General features: G+C 37.2%; 1 protein-coding gene across 1 annotated transcript in view; it reads right to left on the bottom strand.

Moving 5' to 3' along the window:
* Positions 1 to 18,435, bottom strand: part of CPS1 (carbamoyl-phosphate synthase 1) — a 126,852-nt gene that overhangs the window by 100,072 nt on the left and 8,345 nt on the right. The window contains exons 2-4 of the mRNA XM_066346251.1: positions 7,472 to 7,581; positions 3,318 to 3,462; positions 1,537 to 1,626 (exon numbers count right to left, since the gene is read on the bottom strand). Of these exons, the coding sequence (XP_066202348.1) occupies positions 1,537 to 1,626; positions 3,318 to 3,462; positions 7,472 to 7,581 (345 nt within the window). The remainder of the gene's footprint in view (positions 1 to 1,536; positions 1,627 to 3,317; positions 3,463 to 7,471; positions 7,582 to 18,435) is intronic.

The raw sequence follows: 18,435 nt of genomic DNA, 5'->3' as shown, positions 1-18,435 counted from the left end.
ATACATATTGTGAAATAATAGAATTTGTGAAACTCATAAGCAATGATATGTAAAAAAAAATATGCAAATCTATATTTAAGCCAAATGTTCCTGTCACATAGTAAGCACTCAACACACTTTGCTGAAAGTCCTTGTTAAGTAGTCATGCTAGAATAAAATGTGTTCATCTTTTTAATACATCAGACAATGCCACCATTTATTTGATTTTCTTTGACTAGGCTGAATAGAGACAGATGTGTTGTAATGAAAGAGCAATGAGTCAGGAATCAAGAAAAACAGTTGTCATGGTTTTTTTCTCACCAATTATTTGAGTGATGCTTGAGCGAGCTGGCTTTTCTCACCTATACCTCAAAGAAGCAAACTGGGTTTTATTTTATACCCTTCTTTATTTTATGTGTCTGTCTGTGTTCATGGAAGAACCAAAGCACATTTATAAAACAAACAAACTATGGATGAGACTTATATTTAAACTATAATTTCTGATACAAAGTAGCTAATATCAGGTTCCCAAAATAACACAAAGGAAACACTAGAGGTTGGACTGAGGTTGGGGGGATCTTCTGAATAACCATTATGAAAATTAGTTCTCTGGAAGTGAATTCAGGCGGTTTAGAAGAAAATAGTAATAACCCGGCAGATGATATAAACTTCTCTTTTAATATTTAGAAAGAATGAGAACAAGGAAGCCAAGATGAAGATTTTTTTTTTTTTTGATTTTTTTTTTTTTTTTTTTTTGTCAGAAAGAGGCAACACTTAGCCCCAATAGCTAGGTGCTCATGGAGAGGCAGAGCCTTAGGAGAATAATATTCTGTCAGTTACAAGCCCAGCAACAATTCCACACAGAGCAGCTACAGCAACACTGAAGATGGAGCTAAGTAGAAAGCAGGTTCATTAACTTGAGGTATGTCTGACATTCAAACTAGAAAAAAAAAACCCTTATTTGGTTGAAATTTATAATATAAATGAGGAAATATAAGATAAGGTTTATAAACTTTTTCACTGATAACTTCAAATGAGATTATGTCTAATTCTATAGAGTCATAATGTTTAAGCCCAAAGAGACTCAAATAGCTATTTATACTAGTCAAGAATTAAAAATTTAAAACCTACGGTACAACAATATAACCTACACAAAGTCATAGAGCTAGTTAATGGTAGAGCTGGTAACTAGAACCCATGACAAAAGTTGTATGTCCTGGATAAAAGGGTAGGGAGAATTTAAGTTGCTTGAAAGAACAGAAAATTCTAATATTTTCTCCAACCCCTTTCCAGGATTAGAAATGCAACTAAGCATGTATGACTACCACCTAGTGGATAAAATGAAAATATGTGGTCCTAGATGTTTAGAAGAGTTTTCAGGTAATTCAGGCTGTGTATGTAGTAAGAGAAAGGAACTGCTTTCTGAAGTAAATTCCAAACAGCACAATCTGCCTCATCATCTACGTGGCCCTTTTCAATTGTATACACTTTCCCACCTTTCCACAGAATCCACCAATTGTCCATCGGTGGTGTTGAATGCCTTACTGTACTTCTCACCTTTTCTTCCTGTAGCCATTGTGCTAGACTTTTAGTAGCCAGCCAGTGGTTGTAGTCATTACTATAATTCAGCACCAGCAATCCTGCAACCTAGAAATATAAGCAGTCATTTAAAAGGGGTGATCACAAAATATTATCCAACTGTTGTGACATGTCTTAAGAGTCAGTGTGCACTTTGTGTGATGGGTATGCAGCATAATCAAATGTCAAAGTAACCTGGAGATATCTTCTCTGAACATATGTACCCTGATTTATCAATGTCACCCCATTAAAATAATATTAATAATAAAAAAGAAAAGAGTTAGTCTGCGGGTTGTTGTTTTTTTTTTAAGCTTTAGTACATCCACTTAAATTTGACATGAGGCTTAAATTTTTGGAGAAAAAAAGATGATCAACATTTTGCTTTTAAAGTTTATAATTGTTACCTTAATTATCTATTATCTGAGGGAACGGTTTTACCTATTTTGCCAAATCCTGAGACTAAGCTAGATCTCCTTTCTCAGAACTTTCTATTTTTTCTCAATGGCATTTACCAATAATCTAATTAGTAATTATTTATTTAATATACATGAAGAATGAAATAATTTTTAATCTGTATTTTAAGGTGAGTGAGAAATTTGGGTAAAATTGTGAGAAATAGAGTTAAAGTAAGTAATCAGGCTAAGCCATTCAAAAATAAGATGGTGAAAAAAACCCAAAGTGGTAAATTTGGGGTGTAAATTTTTCAGTTGTACACACAGCCCATGATCCTAAGATATTATTCAAGTTTACAGTGATGAGAAAATTTTAAAGTCTTTCATTTACACTGGCATATTAGCTATCTTTTATTCATCTCCTAAAGGGGATAAGATGAAAAGGCAAATAGTTAATACAGAGTTGGTTATCAAAATGCTTTTAAAAGATGATCCATCACCAATTCCTGTAGCAAAGTTATTATGTGAAGTTATAATAACTGTTTTCTAAATGAAGCCAAGTTTCATCAAGGTATTAAAGAACAAATCCAGAGTCCCCTATGTAATAAAATTCAAAATAATGTCATGTTAAAAGATTATTCTCATATATCCAGGATGAGGTTGAGAATATGAATTTAATGGTTTGTACTATGCAGTAGCGTAGCGGGGGGGTAGGGGGGGTAAGGAGTCTATCATGCTCGGGGCACCACTCGCAGAGGGGCGCCAAATGGTCTCCAAGAAGAACAAGAATAGAGTAGTAGAAGGGAGGGGGGGGCGCCAATAAAGTGGTTCGCCTAACATAGCGAACCCCGGGCGCCGGTTAGGTTCGCTACGCCACTGCTACTATGGGATTGAGGAAGAAACTTTAGAGTTTCTTGGAGTAAATCAACTACGTATACCCCTTCAAAGTGAGACTTTTTTTTTTTTTCCTGTATTTTTCTGAAGCCGGAAACGGGGAGAGACAGTCAGACAGACTCCTGCATGCACCGGACCGGGATCCACCCGGCACGCCTACCAGGGGGTGATGCTCTGCCCCTCCGGGGCGTCGCTCTGTTGCGACTAGAGCCACTCTAGCGCCAGGGGCAGAAGCCGAGGAGCCATCCCCAGCGCTGGGGCCATCTTTGCTCCAGTGGAGCCTTGGCTGCGGGAGGGGAAGAGAGAGACAGAGAGGAAGGAGAGGGGGAGGGGTGGAGAAGCAGATGGGCGCCTCTCCTGTGTGCCCTGGCCGGGAATCGAACCAGGGACTTCTGCACGCCAGGCCGACGCTCTACCACTGAGCCAACCGGCCAGGGCCTGAAGGTGAGACTTTTTTAAATGTCATCGTACTACCTTAATTCCATCAGACTCCAAATATTTGCTAAGTCCCATTTCATCCCGTGCAGCAGTGTCAGGGGCTCCACCGTTTCCAATAATAGGATTAGCCATAGTAAGAATCTGTCCCTTGTAGGCAGGGTCAGTAATGGCTTCCGGGTACCTGGGGAAGGATGCCAAAAGATTACCAACAAAAAATGTATACAATCACAGTGCTTTAAGTATTGAACACTTGAAAATTACAGCCCATGAGATTAAAATCCTATAAACCTCTCTCTAGATTTGAGCAAACCTAGGGAAATTTTTTTTCCATTTTATTTATTTATTTATTAGTGAGAGATAGAGATAACGGAAGGCAGACAGAGACAGACAGACAGGAAGAGAGAGAGAGATGAGAAGCATCCATTTTGTTGTTGTGGCACTTTAGCTGATCATTGATCATTGTCTAATACGTGCCTTGACTGGGGGGCTCCAGCTAAGCCAGTGACCCCTTGTTCAAGCCAGCGACCTTGACTCAAGCCAGTGACTATGGAGTCATGTCTATGAGCCTGTGCTCAAGGCAATGACCCTGCATTCAAGCTGGTCAGCCCACACTCAAGCCGGCAACCTCAGGGTTTTGAACCTGGGTCTTCAGATTCCCAGATCAGTGCTCTATCCACTGCATTACCACCTGGTCAGGCAAACTTAGAGAAGTTTTATGATAAAATGTAGAAATCTATTTTATGATATGACTGGTAGGAAAAGAAAAAGTGATTCTTAAATACTAAAGTATATTTTTATATAATTTTCATTCTTTAATTTCTTAAACTTTTAAGTCCTTAAAAAATTTCTCTAAGGTCTTAATTTTTAAAATATTGCTCTAAAGTTTGCAAATATCCTGAAAATTCCCTTAGCCTACCAGACCCGAGTGAGCCCAAATTGATATGTACTGTTGAGGGCTACCAATTTCATGAAGATGTTAACTGTGAAAAATTAAAAAAATTTTAAATATTTTTTTAAATTCTGAAGAGCATCCTTAGTATGTCAGTGGTGATTTCTTTTTCTTCTTCTTTTTTTAAGTGACAGAAGGGGAGATAGTGAGATAGTGAGACAGACTCTTGCATGCACCCAGAGAGGGATTCATCCAACAACCCCAGTTTGGGGCTGACGCTTGGACCAATCAAACCATGGCTATGGGAGGAGAAGAGAGAGAGGGAAGGGGTGGGGTGGGAGAGAGAAGCAGATGGTCACTTTTCCTGTGTGCCCTGACCCAAAATCAAAGCGGGACATCCATACACCAGGCTGACACTATCCACTCAGCAAACTGGCCAGGGCCATCAATGGTAATTTTATGGTGCACATGCTTATTAAAATTTATGGAACATTTAAAACACAGAGTTAATTTCTATGAAATACATATATAACATAGTTGACTTTTAAAATAGTAGGTTTAGAGAAAGGTATGTTAGAAAATTATTATCTACTTAGAAGAAAAAAAATCAATCCCACAAAAATTGACAGGAAGAATATCTGACTTCTGAATTAAAAGATCTAAATAACTAGGCCCTGGCCTGTTGCCTCAGTGGTAGAGCATTGGCCTAGTGTATGGATGTCCCGGGTTTGATTCCCGGCCACAGCACACAGGAGATGTGCCCATCTGCTTTTCCATCCCTCCCCCTCTCACTTCTCTTTCTCTCTTCTCCCCTCCTACAGCTATAGATCGATTGGAGCAAGTTGGCCCTGGGTGCTGAGGATGGCTCCATGGCCTCTGCCTCAGGCACTAAGAAGAGCTTGGTTGTGAGCAACGGAGCAATGCCCCAGATGGGCACAGCATTGTTCCCTAGTGGGCTTGCCGGGTGGATCCCGGTCAGGGTGCATGCAGGAGTCTGTCTCTCTGCCTCCCCTCTTCTCACTTAAAAAAAAAAAAAAAAAAGATCAAAATAACTATTTTAAATACTGATGTGAAATTACGGAGGGATAAATGCAAGAGGGTTTTATTTTAAAGTTTGTGGAGGGGAAAAAAAATAAGAATACTTACATTCTTATTTTATATATATTCATATCTATCTTCATATATCATATATATTCATCGTTATAAATATATATATTTATAACCATCTATCTTATTTATAATAATATGAAACTTTATTCCCATAAATGCCAGCAGCTCTTTCATGCATTGAAATGCATTGCAATGAGGTTTTTCTCCCATCTTACATTTCACTTTCTGCAGAAAGTGTTAAACCAAATCTTTCTTGTGGATTACCACTGAAAGTGAATTTAGGTGCTGAGGGGGACAGCATCGCCAACCTTGAAACCAATGAAGTTCAGCTTGGGCAGTAGTCAACATATATTCTTCAACTCCTATCCAGACTAACTCCTCCCCAAACTACCTCTGTCAACAGAACACTCAGTCTTTCGTTCAGCAAACCCTAAGGTGACTTAAGTGCTGTGATATTTATCCACACCTCCATCAGCTAATTTCTCAGATGCCTCTCACTTGTCAGGAACTGATAATTTTTTAGCCAAGGCTTACCCACAATATAAATGCATTTCTTGAAGATGAAAAACAAATAATCCCTTTCATTATCAACCACCTCCCTGAGTGAGTGAGCCACACAATGAATGAAAGCAGCATTTCTCAATGACAAACAGGGTTTGTGGACTGAGCTTCTTAATGAATGCCTTTTTCTACACCAAAACACATCTTTAGTTAATATAATTTTACTTCTCTTTCTTCTTTCTCTCCGTAAAAGAACTGTCCGTTTTCTTTAAACATATGCTTACAATACTCTCCGGTAAATGAATAAATACGGCTTGTCCTAGAGAACTGCAGTGTTGGAAGCAAATTAATCTATCAGGTCCTGTTTGACTTTTGTGATGTGACAAGATTTATTACCCATAATCTATCACACAGAAGAAAACTCTAGTGCCCTCCATCATTCTGATCTATATTAAACAGTTGTTTGTTGGCAGGCATATTAACACGGCTAGTAATTAGTGCTGTCGAAAAGCTTAAATAATTGCCTGGTGAAGCAAAACTTTTCAAACGGGTTTTATACACTGTAATTTAATGTTCTCACCAGTGGAACTATTTTAAAAGCCATCTAGTATTCATTTCAAACAGAAAGCCAAGAGTTTAGAGAAAATGTAAAATGTACATTAATAATATAATGGAAGTTCGGTCAGTCAATATCTTTAATATCAGTTAACCCAATGTCTCTTTGTCTATAAGGCTAACAATTTCAGTAAAGAATTCATCAAATATTTTATAGTGTTGTCTACTGAATTTCTAAAGGAAGCCTCTTGAAACCACCTGGTCATTTTTTTAAAGTCTCTAATTCTTTTTTAATTCCCAGCTGTAAATGACTGTCTAATCCAGCCCCCTCACTGTTTCTATGTGCAAACTAGGATTCAGAAAGGTTCAGGCATTTTCTCAATATCATATAATCAGGCATCATTAGAACTGAGAGCAGAACTTCAGCCTCCTGGTTCTCAGAGGAACAGACGTTCGTTGGCTAGATAAAAACAGCTACAGGATTTCTGTAGCAACTCTTATCTTTGCTGCAGTGCATCTGTTAGCAGATCTTAACAACCTAGTTGGGTCTCAACTGATAAATTTTGAAAATATCAGATCTATGCACCTGCTCTCCCATTGAATAGTTCTACACAATAATGTATCTGTTATTTTGCCTTCCTTACTAGAGTGCAAAAATTGTATAAAATACCTGAGGACTGCCTTGGCTCCCAAGTGTAGTTCACATTAGATGTGCAAGGTTGATTTTTGTTTTAAGGTCAACTCTTAACTTCACTAATAGAATGGCACTAGCGTTTGCGACACATCCTTTGCCCTGCTCCAATTTTCACATTAATCACATTAACCTCACCTTGCAGAAGCCATTTGATCATCTCACATAACCTGTGTCCTTGTACCCTAAGTTTCTAGAATTAATTTTGTTCTCCCCCGACCCGAGGGAACACCAGTGTCTGTTCTCTCTTCATTTATAGCAGCACAGAGGAGTTTGTGTCTAGGCTTCTTTTCAGGATGGCTGCACACAGGCACAGTGCAACATCAGGACAACGTGTAGTCTCATTATGATGCAGTGATTTTGACTTCCCGCCATGACTAAGATCACCCAGCCATTTCTCCACACAGAGAAAGAATAAAACCTTGGAACAGAAGCATTACTCACCCTCCCAGGCCAGTATTAAAAACCACTTCACCAGCAACAGAGGATGGATGGCCAAAGGAATAACCTTTCATCTTAGTTCCATCTTCCAGGACAATGTGTGCTGTCTGGGCCTAAAGAAACAGATTCATGATTCTTAGGAGAATACCAAATGTAAAGCACAACTAGTTGGAAAAAATAACAACAACAAAGGTTCAATATACAAAGTGATTAATACACAGTACATAGTACATGTGATGAAACCTTACTGCCTAGATTCAGAGTTGCTCTATTGTTACTTGTCACTTTTCTTCAACTGCTATGACTCTTGTCACTGGCAGGTCTTTAATTTTGTTTTTGCTGAAAGAGGAACTAAACCATGTCAATACATTGTTTATTCTAAGACTACTTTATAGAGTTATTGTCAGTCCAGAAATACTTCCATTTAGCTGAAATGCTATGTGTCTATGCTTTTCCCCTTAATATTCTCTAGCTTTGCTCAAGTATTGCTTTAAGGGAAGTCATGAGTTTTCAAAAACATTGTGAATTGTACCGTACAGCTCATCATCAGTCTGAGGTTTAGAGCTAGAAGGAGTCTTCAAGGTTATATATCAAATTGTGTTCCACAGAGCTCTTGTGTTTGATAGAATTGTCCCAAGGGCTGCCCCTTCCATGAGCTTTATGGCTGTAAAGAGGCTGACACTTTACGCTCTGTTAATACTGATAGAAAAGCAAGCACTATAGAACATCTAAAAATATACTGTATTTTGCTTTTTAGTAGAGTTCACTATATCCATGTCTGGTTCTGTCTTTAAATTACAAGGCATTCTTAATTTTATTAGTTCAGTATACTAATCTTTGAACAGCTTCTATTAAGATTTTGGCTTAGAACAGGGGCAATTAGAGAAACTTATCTAAGAAGCAGGCATCATCCATTCCTCATAAACACTATAAATTCTATTGTTGAAACAATTTAAATCTTATTCTCAGTGACCATAAAGTTCAGGAGAAAGATAAGTTTGTTGAACCGCACTTTGGTGTGCAAAATCTAGTCTCTGTAAGAAATAATGGATATAATAATAATTACAACATGATTAAAAAATAAACTCTAAAAAACCTCTGTAATAATTGAGATTTGCATAATCATATTTGGTGTAATATTTTTTAAGATTGAAGGTGATATTATACTTATATATTTAAGGGTTCTTACTGTTTTAAAGGTATACACTGAAGTACTGAAATAATTAAGGACAAAATAATATGATATTTGAGATTTTGTTCAAAGGGATTGGGGAATAAGTAGGGACGGAGGTGAAACAAGTTTGGCCGTGAGTTGAAATAGCTGAAGTCATGTTGTTGTTCTGTGAGGATTAAATGTGGTCATTAAAGATATAAATATACTCATTTTCTACTTTCCTTGCCTTACAGTTTTAGGACTGAACCCATAGTTTCTAATCCTTTTGTATCCTGCCATCTACTTCCACTCCCACCACACACACACACACACACACACACACACACACACACACACCTTGGTATGCAGCAGAAACTCAATAAATGATTTCTAGATCTCTGTTTCTATGATCTTATAGCTTTATAACATGCACTAAGCTTTTCAAGTGTTAAAAAACTATTTTTCTGTAGGGATCTTCTCTGTAGATATATGATGCCTGTTTTATGTGCAAAGTACACAAGTCTCTTGACAGTGGAATGATTGCTCTTCAATGTAAAGTAGTGTGTGATTATCTTTAAATCAGTATATCCTGGGCCTAACTATTGTTTATGTGTGCATGTGAATACACATTAATTTATATACACACAAGCAGTTTAAGTACTTCTTATTAAAATTGATAGGATACTTCTTTCAGCAGGTCAGTATGTATATGTTGAATCAGGGACAATGCATAGAATTTAGGTTTATGTTTCTGAGACAGACTGAACAAGTGCTGTGCTGCACATTTTACATCCTCGTGTGTGTGAGTGTATGTGTGTGTGTACCTGGACAGAGTTACTCAGAAGAATTTTTCCCTTTTCTTAGCATATCAAATTACCTGTGGGGTAAAGTTGTGGGGTTTTTTTTCATCAATAGCCTTGGAATCAGTGTTTGAGATCTCAAGCTTGACACTTTTTAAATAGTTATGGTCTCTCTTCTCAGTCATTAAACTAAAAAGGCTTTCGGAATTGATTACTCAGCACAAAAGAAACCATAATAATTAATGTAGTATGAGCAATGACAAGACTTCACTGGCAGAGATCAGCAGAATGCAGAAGTTCTAGATTCCACTCCTGTATCCAAGAAATCAACTCTGTACATCACTTTTTATACTAACATGATACTCTTATTTTCTATTTTACTTTGTCAACTGTTTGTTTATAATTCAAGATAGAAGTTGGTGATTTTAGGAAATAGGAAATAACGTTCTGTATATTTTCAAAGAGTATTAAAAGCTCTTCAAATGTCTATGGTGATGGTTCTCAACAGTGTATGTTTATTGGGAAAATTCCCTTGGTAGCTCTGACATGTTTCACTGGGTTGAAACCCTTTACTGCAAATAATAGATATTCACTGTCAAAAAAAATCTTCTACTGAAAGTATTATTTTCTGTTCTCAAGGAAGTCATATGTAACCTACATGCTTTCATAAAGTGGATAGAAAAAAAGAAAACGGTTTCTTAAATAATATGTAACTTTGATAGCATCTAAAATAACTGTATTTAGTTCACAAAACTTGTGTGTTAACTGCACATTTCAATTGTTTTCCATATACCATTTTACCCACCCCACTCTGCGCACGGCCTGCCTAAAATATCACCTCTATTTATATTTTTCTTTCATTTTGTCCTCTTCTCATCTAAGAATTTCAGATTGTTGCCTGAGCTATGGATTAGCCATCACCTAATTATTTTAAAGAAAGGTAAGAATTAACATAAGCAAATCTAACTCCTGTTAACTTATTCCTACTTGATTTGGTATTTTTCCTACTCGCTCCATCCGACTGGTTTTCAACTTTGCTTTTCACATTTTAAAGATATATTTGAGAAGACACATCCTGTTGCTTGGAATAGTCCCTGAGACTGTACTCAATATGTCTTTTTTCTCCTTTAATTATATTTTTTGTTCTTTTTGGCAGCTTTTATAGTTCTTTCAATCCTCTTTTCCACTATACATCATATTGTTACAAGGCTTCTGTTTATTGCTTACAGTACCCTTTATATTCCATTTAACTACATTGGCCTCCAATGAGTTGAAAATAATGAGTGCCAATTGACTTATCTATGAATTAATGGAGGAACTCTGAACAAAGAGCAATTATCTAGAATTCTCTCTCTTGGCTAACAGTTCCCCAAATGCTATTTTATTCCAATAAATCCAAAAGAAATCACCTTGTTACTATTGTAAGATATTTCAGTAGCCTCAGTCCTAGTAAAAAGAGGTCCATAGCCTAGGAATTAGAGTATAGCATAAAGTTATAATTTACGTGCCTACTGCCAGAGCACTGTGGTACTCAAAATGCTGAAAATGCAAAGGAAACTTTAATAAAGAGAAATATGTATACTTGTAGAATGTTAGAAAAGGTAACCCAAAGATTATATAAATATGAGTTCTATAAAATAAAGTACCTCTATTATGAGTGTTTAATTATATGAATTTTCCAACAAGAGAGTTTAGATGTTCAAGTGACAACACATGCCAAGGACCACGCTAAGCTCTGGAAATACAAGGAGAAATGCATGGTTGATAAAAGAGAGGACACCTCAAGAACAATATCACTGAAGGACCTGGATATAGAGAGATTTCTCTTTAATAAAAAATATTCACATTGCCTTTTCCATCCATGATTTCAGTATTAAAAATAAAATTATTTTTAAAAAACCTTATGTCAAATTTTGAATTTGAAGTCCAAAATTTAAAGATTCCTTCAACACTTTGCTCAAATGCCATCCATGTTCTTGACCCTCCTTGTTTAAAATGACAGTATTCTTCCCGGTACTCTATCTCCTTAGTCTCTCTTTTCTTATAGCACTCACTGCCTCCTAACATACCATCTAGTGTCTTATTTAAAATATCTGCTTATTCCATGAAAGAGTCAACTTTACATGGGCAGAGTGTTAGGTCAGCTTTGTTCACTGGTGTACCTCTTGAACCCACATCAGTGCTTGGAACAGAACAAAAAATCTTTTCATTTTTGTTGGATAAAGAATCATTGACTATCGATTTGAAGTAAATAACATTAAAAATACTAGAGGTCTTGGCCAGTTGGCTCAGCGGTAAAGCATCAGCCTGGCATGTGGATGTACTGGGTTTGATTCCCGGCCATGGCACACAGGAGAAGCGCCCATCTGCTTCTCCATCTCTCCCCCTCTTGCTTCTCTCTATATATATCTCTCTCTCTTCTCCTCCCTTCCTGCAGCCCAGGCTCTACTGGAGCAAGTTGGCCCCTGGCACTGAGGATGGCTCCATGGCTTCCACCTCAGGCACTAGAATGGCTTCTGTTGCAATGGAGCAAGGGCCCCAGATAGGCAGAGCATCACCCCCTAGTGGGCTTGCCAGGTGGATCTTGGTTGGGGCACATGCAGGAGACTGTCTCTCTGCCTCCCATTCTCTTACTATAAATAAGTAAATAAATAAATAAACAGACAAACAAATAAATAAATAAATACTAGAAAGTATTGTTGCACATTAGGTTTTTTAGTGTGTTTTAGATATAAATTTTAAAATAAGCAAATAGCTGTTTTGTCTTTTCATTATGTGTAACTAACAGTACCTTTCTATGATATCTTAAATGTAGTCCCATAATGTGAAGATATTATGGTGGGACAGAGATGTGAGTGTCGTGGAGGGATAAAGGAGTGAAGAAAGGAAAGGTCAGGGGATGGTTACATCAGGTTATATTAATGTTCAAATATAAATATATACTGTGCAGAGTTAAAACAAATAATCATGGTAATTCAAAAGAAAAGAATTATTTTTATCAGTTTACTAGGTATTTCACATGAAAACGGTTGACGTTGTTTGAAATACATAACCAACTGTTTCAGTCATTATTTCACTTTGTACAATAGACAAAGAATGAGAAAGTTCTCCTAACCAAGTATATTTAAAATATAGGAGTAAAAGAAACCCCCATATTATTCTATTTAGTTTTAAAGTAATTTATACAAATGAATCTTAAAGAAAAATTATTTTACATTTCTCATATTATTCTCACATATTTTTGCCATAAGTGAAAAGTCTAAATCTAATTCAAAAGCAATCAAAAGTTATTTTGAACACTAAAAGCTGTTTACTTTTGTATGTGTGTGAGAGAGAGAGAAAGAGACAGACAGACAGGAAGGCAGAGAGATGAGAGCATCAACTCTAGTTGTGCCACTTTAGTTGTTCATTAATTATTTCTCATAAGTGCTCTGAACGGGGCCTCAAGCCGAGTCAGTGACTTTTTGCTCAAGCTGGCGACCTCAGGGTTGTGAACCTGGGTCCTTAGCATCCCAGGCCAACTGCTCTATCCACTGCACCAGCACTGGTCAGGCAAAACTATTTACTTTTTCTTTTTATTTAGTGAGAAGAAGGGAGGCAGAGACAGACTCCCACATGCACCCAAACCGGGATCAACCCTGCAAGCCCACTAGAGGGCGATGCTCTGACCAGCTGGGGTCCTCCCTCCATTGCAACTGGAGCCATTATTTTTTAGCACTTGAGGCAGAGGCCATGGAGCCATCTTCAGTGCTGGGGGCCCACTCACTCCAATAGAGCTGTGGCTGCAGGAGGGGAGGAAAAGAGAGAGAGAGAGAGAGAGAGAAGCAAGAGGGGGAGGTGTGGAGAAGCAAATGAGTGCTTCTCCTGTGTGCCTTTGCCAGGAATTGAATCTGGGACATCCACACACTGGGGCAACTCTCTACCACTGAGCCATCCATCCAGGGCCAGAACTATTTACTTTTTAATCACTAAAATTATTTGAATAAACATATATTATTCACATTGTTCAATTGGACATTTGAATCTAATTTGCTGCAGTGTCCTTCTTAGTCAATCATTACAAAGCAATATAAGTAAGCAACAGATTCTAAGGTAAATTTTTTTTTTTTATCTAAGGTAAATTTAAAGTTGGTAAAATTGAAAAGGATATTACTTTGGTTTGCTTTCACTAGATATGAAGAACAACTTTTCTCCTTCCAAAATATGAATACTTATTGAACCATTATTTGCATCTGGCTACTTTGGATACTTTCTTGTTTTTTTCTTGTTGCTGTTTTTTAGATTATATTTATTGATTTTTGGAAAGAAAGGAGAAAGAGAGAGAGAGAATAAAAATGGGGAAGAAGTGGAAAGCATCACTTGTAGTGGTTGCTTCCTGTATGTGCCTTGACCGTGCAAACCCGGGGACTTGAACCGGCCACCTCAGCGTTCCAGGTTGATGCTTTATCCACTGTGCCACCACAGGTTTTTCTTTTTAATATGTACTTACAGCTCTTTATTTTATTTTCTCCTCTCTGGGTCATGTATTAATATTCCAATAACTTCTCTTAGTAAATTTTTTATGTAAATTAAATTTCATGTGTGGCAGGATCCACAAAGTGGCTTAATTTAACTGAATACTCATTTGTATTATAGTATAATTCTTCATCAGTAACCAAAGGCAGATAAAATCATAGGAATATTCTTCAAATCTCAAGATCATAGCCAATAAAAAACTTAAATTAATTCACTATTTAATTTTAGATTTATGGGCCTCAAAGTTAAAGGACTATTTAGATGTTATCATTATTACCTTTATTCATATCGATTCAACCAAGTTGAAAATAAAATGCTGAAATATAACAAAGTATTGTTTTTAGGCTGTATGTATTATTAGTCTTCAGCTTAGAAGTTAAGAGATATTTAAATGGCCTTTATTAATCAATCCTTTTTCTTCACTTACTATTATTTATCACCCAAACATACATAGTCCACTAAAGGGGAAAACAAGGGGAACCGTACTACAAGGATCAACAGAATATAATGTGTCTATTTGGAAATCTCATTTAATTATAGTCAAGCACATTAGGTTTGGCAAATGTATAGATTACAGATTTTGAAAGATAAAAAAGCTATCCATTTATATAACATATATATATTTTACACACTCACACACATTATCTAAATAACTATTGCCCAAATTTGCTTAAGTACTCAATCTAAATTGCAAACCAGTTTAGAAAGATAGTTCAGGCCCTGGTCAGTTGGCTCAGTGGATAGAGCAATGGCCCAGCAGGCAACATCCCAAGTTTGATCCCGGTCAGGGCACACATAAAAAGCGAACATCTGCTTCTCTTCCCCTCCTCTCCCTCTTCTCTCTCTTTTTCTCTCCCACAGCCAGTGGCTCAATTGATCCGAGCATCCGCCCTGACGTTGAGGATGGTTCAGTTGATTCAAGTATTGGCCCCAGACAGGGGTTACACGGTGGGTCCCGGTCGGGAGCATGTGGGAGTCTGTTTATCTCCCTTCCCTTCATTTAAAAAAAGAAAGAAAGAAAGATAGTTTAGGGTAAGAGTAGAGGATAACTTTCCATCCATCCAGGGGAGAAATTATTTTATGTATAGAAAGGGCAAACTTTTGGAGAAAAGCAGTGAAAAGAGAAGATTCTTTAGGAGAAAAATAATTATAGACTAAGGGCAATGACTTATTCTACCCTGACCCATGGATCCCAATCTGTGCATAGCCCTATCCATTTGGGGACGTTTTGTAATCCTGTTCTGTGGAAGAGAAAAAGAGAGAGTATAAATGAGGTTAGGCTGAAGAGAAAACTTTTATCATTGTTTCACCTTTCTCCATTTAGCTTTCTCTTTTCCTTCCACATCTTGCCTGGTGAAATAGGGATTTTACTAGTTTTGAGTGGTTTTTGTATGTTTGTTTGTTTGCTTAGTTTTGGTTTTAGTTTTATACTCCTAAACAAATATTTATTAAAAATTAATTTTTCAGATGCCTTTGAAGACTTTGTCATAAAAACAAGTTTTAAAGACCCTCTTGGCCTAATGACTTTGGTATGCCCAAGTTCTTACCCCATTCCTGCTCTCTCTTCTTTCCACCCAACAAAATTCTACCTCTTCCTAGAAACCAAAGCTTGGGCCCTGGCCAGTTGGCTCAGTGGTAGAGCATCGGCCCAGCATGTGGAAGTCCCAGGTTCAATTCCTGGTCAGGGCACACAGGACCATCTGCTTTCTACACCTCCCCCTCTCCCTTCTCTCTCTCTCTCTCTCTCTCTTTCTCCCTCTCTCTTTCTTTCTCTCTCTTCCCTTCCTGCAGCCATGGCTTTAGTGGTTCAAGCAAGTTGGCCTCGGGCACTGAGGATAGCTCCATAACCTGGCCTTAGGCACTAAGATAGCTTGGTTGCCATGCAATAGAGCAGCAGCCGCAGATGGGCAGAGCATCGCCCTATAAGGGGCTTGCTGGGCAGATCCTGGTTGGAATGCATGTGGGAGTCTGTCTCTTTGCCTTTCTGCCTCCCAGCCTCTCACTTAATAAAAAAAAATAAAAAAAAAAGAAAAAAGAAAAACTCAAGCTTGATCATCTATATACCAGAGAAGTAGTGAAGGACTTGTTGCTTCCAAAGTTAAGGTTAAACAAAAATTGGCTTTTAAAATTTACTGCCCTATATTCAAGTATATGACTAATTTATCCAATTAGATTATAGGCAACACCAGACCACATCAAAGAGAGACAGCCAGCCTTTTCTGTACAACATAATATTACCATCACACAGCACGGCATCTGACACATAGTGGGTGATTGGGGAAACCATTTTGCACTTCTCTGAATTCATACTCTGGCTCGTGAAGTTAATTTTCAGGGACTTCCTTGCAAGGGAGAAGTAATAGGAGTGATTGATGACTTTGGAAAATGGAATTGAGCAAGGCTGGCTCAGCCCCTCTTAACTCGCTTTTCAAAGAAATCTGTTCTCAGTTGTACATCAGTGCAGTAGATTTGGTACAATGCATTTGGTTACAGACCAAACCCTGTTTTCCAAACAATTTTAACAGAAATAAAGCTGATTCTCAAATCCCTATTTGTTTGAATGCTATGTTTATTTTTCAATTGATTTTAAATGCAGAGGTTGAGAGGAAGGTGTGATTATCACCCTTAAAATCCTACTAGTAGTAATTACCTAGCAAACTAACTGGTTGAATGAGTGAGTGAATGAATGAATGAATGAATGGCTATCAAGTGGCAAAGTTGCTACATAATTCTACTTTTGTTTCTCTGGAACAGACAGACTAGCTTGCAAATTATACCCCTGCTTTGCTCCCAGTCATATTTAAACTATTCCTCTTAGGCTCTGCTCACAAAAATGAGAAGTGATGGGCAATTTATAGCTGTATTTAATTCCACATGATCTATTTCCCAGAGACTAGGTAAGGGAATAAAGAACACCTGCTCCCATAGTATTTCCCCTTCCATATTCCTCCAAGTAAGTGGATATGGCAATTTCTTTTTATAAAGCCATTACAGCGTAATTAAGCTTTATTCACACTTTAGTAAAATTACTTTAGTCAGATAATCTACTAACTGTTTAGCAGAGTAATGTTAAATGATTAAAAAAATGAATTCAGTAAAAGAGAAAAAGTTACAACAGAAAAAAATATAAATATAAGCATACACTCTCTCCCACACCCATTACCCCATTGTTTATTTTAATGCTGATACTATTAAACATTTCTCTTTTTTTTTTCATTTTATACGTGATATAATTTTTACATTTAATTACATTTTAAATTACTAGTTCATTTGCCTTTTTGGTTGAACTATTTTCCAAAACATAGATTTCTTAGTCAGTATTTTTTCTAGGAGTGGTGAGTCTTACAAATCTTCCACACCCAAAGATATTAAGTCTAATACTAAAATATTGGAGTTTCAGTCTTTCTCTCTCTTTTTGGCATCTCTTCCTAACATCTCTTGGGAGTAACAACTTTGAAATCACATCTCCTTCTAAGAATCCAAATTCAGGTTAAGAATCCAAAGGTTTTTAAGAATCTCAAGAAATAAAGTTCTGTTACTAATGGGGGTCTCAGTGTAGAGCTCTGCTGGGAACCTAAGTGCTTGCCTTTCTTCGTGTATCCCTAAAACCTAAGAATTAGCCCAGACTTCAAGTGAGCCTGACACAGCCCCTAGCCATTAGTCAAGGTCCAGGGGCCTTAGAAGCCCTCAAATTACCTAATGTTCAAGAGTGAACATTCACTTTTTAGAGAAAAATTTTTCTCTAAATTAAACTGAATTACATAAATTTCTATTTGATCTCTATTCTTACATCACATTTCAAACAAACATTTTAGCCAGACTGGTTGTGATGCAGTGGGTAGAGCATCAACCTGAAACACTGAGGACACTGGTTAGAAACCCTGAGGTCAACGGCTTGAGCTCTGGCTCATTGGCTTAAGCAAGTCCTTGCCAGCTTGAGCATTAGGTCGCTGCCTTGAGTGCAGGATCATCAACATGATCCCAAGGTCATTGACTTGAGCCCAAATGTCACTGGCTTGAGCCCAAGGTCACTGGCTTGAGCAAGGGGTCACAGGCTCAGCTGGAGCCCCCTGATCAAGGCCCATATGAGAAAGCAATCAATGAACAATTAAAGTGAAGCAATTATAAGTTGATGCTTCTCATTGCTCTCTTCTCCCTCTCTCTTTCTCTCTCTCTTTTTTTTTTTTAAAAAAATGACCATTTTAATTAACTGAACAATATTTGGAAGTTGTATATTCTAATATTTGTCAAACCTGGGAATTCTTTCACAAATTTAAAGTAATTTCTGATAAAAATACATTTTTATGAGGGAGGTTGCATATAAATAGAAATTCCAATAAATTATCAATATTTATTTGTTGATTTTTCTGCTATGTAGTTTGGTATTGTTATTTTTATTATATCATAAAGAACTTCACTGTCAATTATGTTTCCAAAACATGATACTACAAGCACATCTGATATTTTCCCTAATCACCTCATGTTTTTATGACTTTCAA

Source organism: Saccopteryx leptura, chromosome 7 (genome assembly GCF_036850995.1).
Source record: "Saccopteryx leptura isolate mSacLep1 chromosome 7, mSacLep1_pri_phased_curated, whole genome shotgun sequence".
Taxonomy (NCBI): Eukaryota; Metazoa; Chordata; class Mammalia; order Chiroptera; family Emballonuridae; genus Saccopteryx; species Saccopteryx leptura.
The sequence above is the reverse complement of the archived record's forward strand: the minus strand, read 5'-3'. Positions and strand labels throughout refer to the sequence as shown.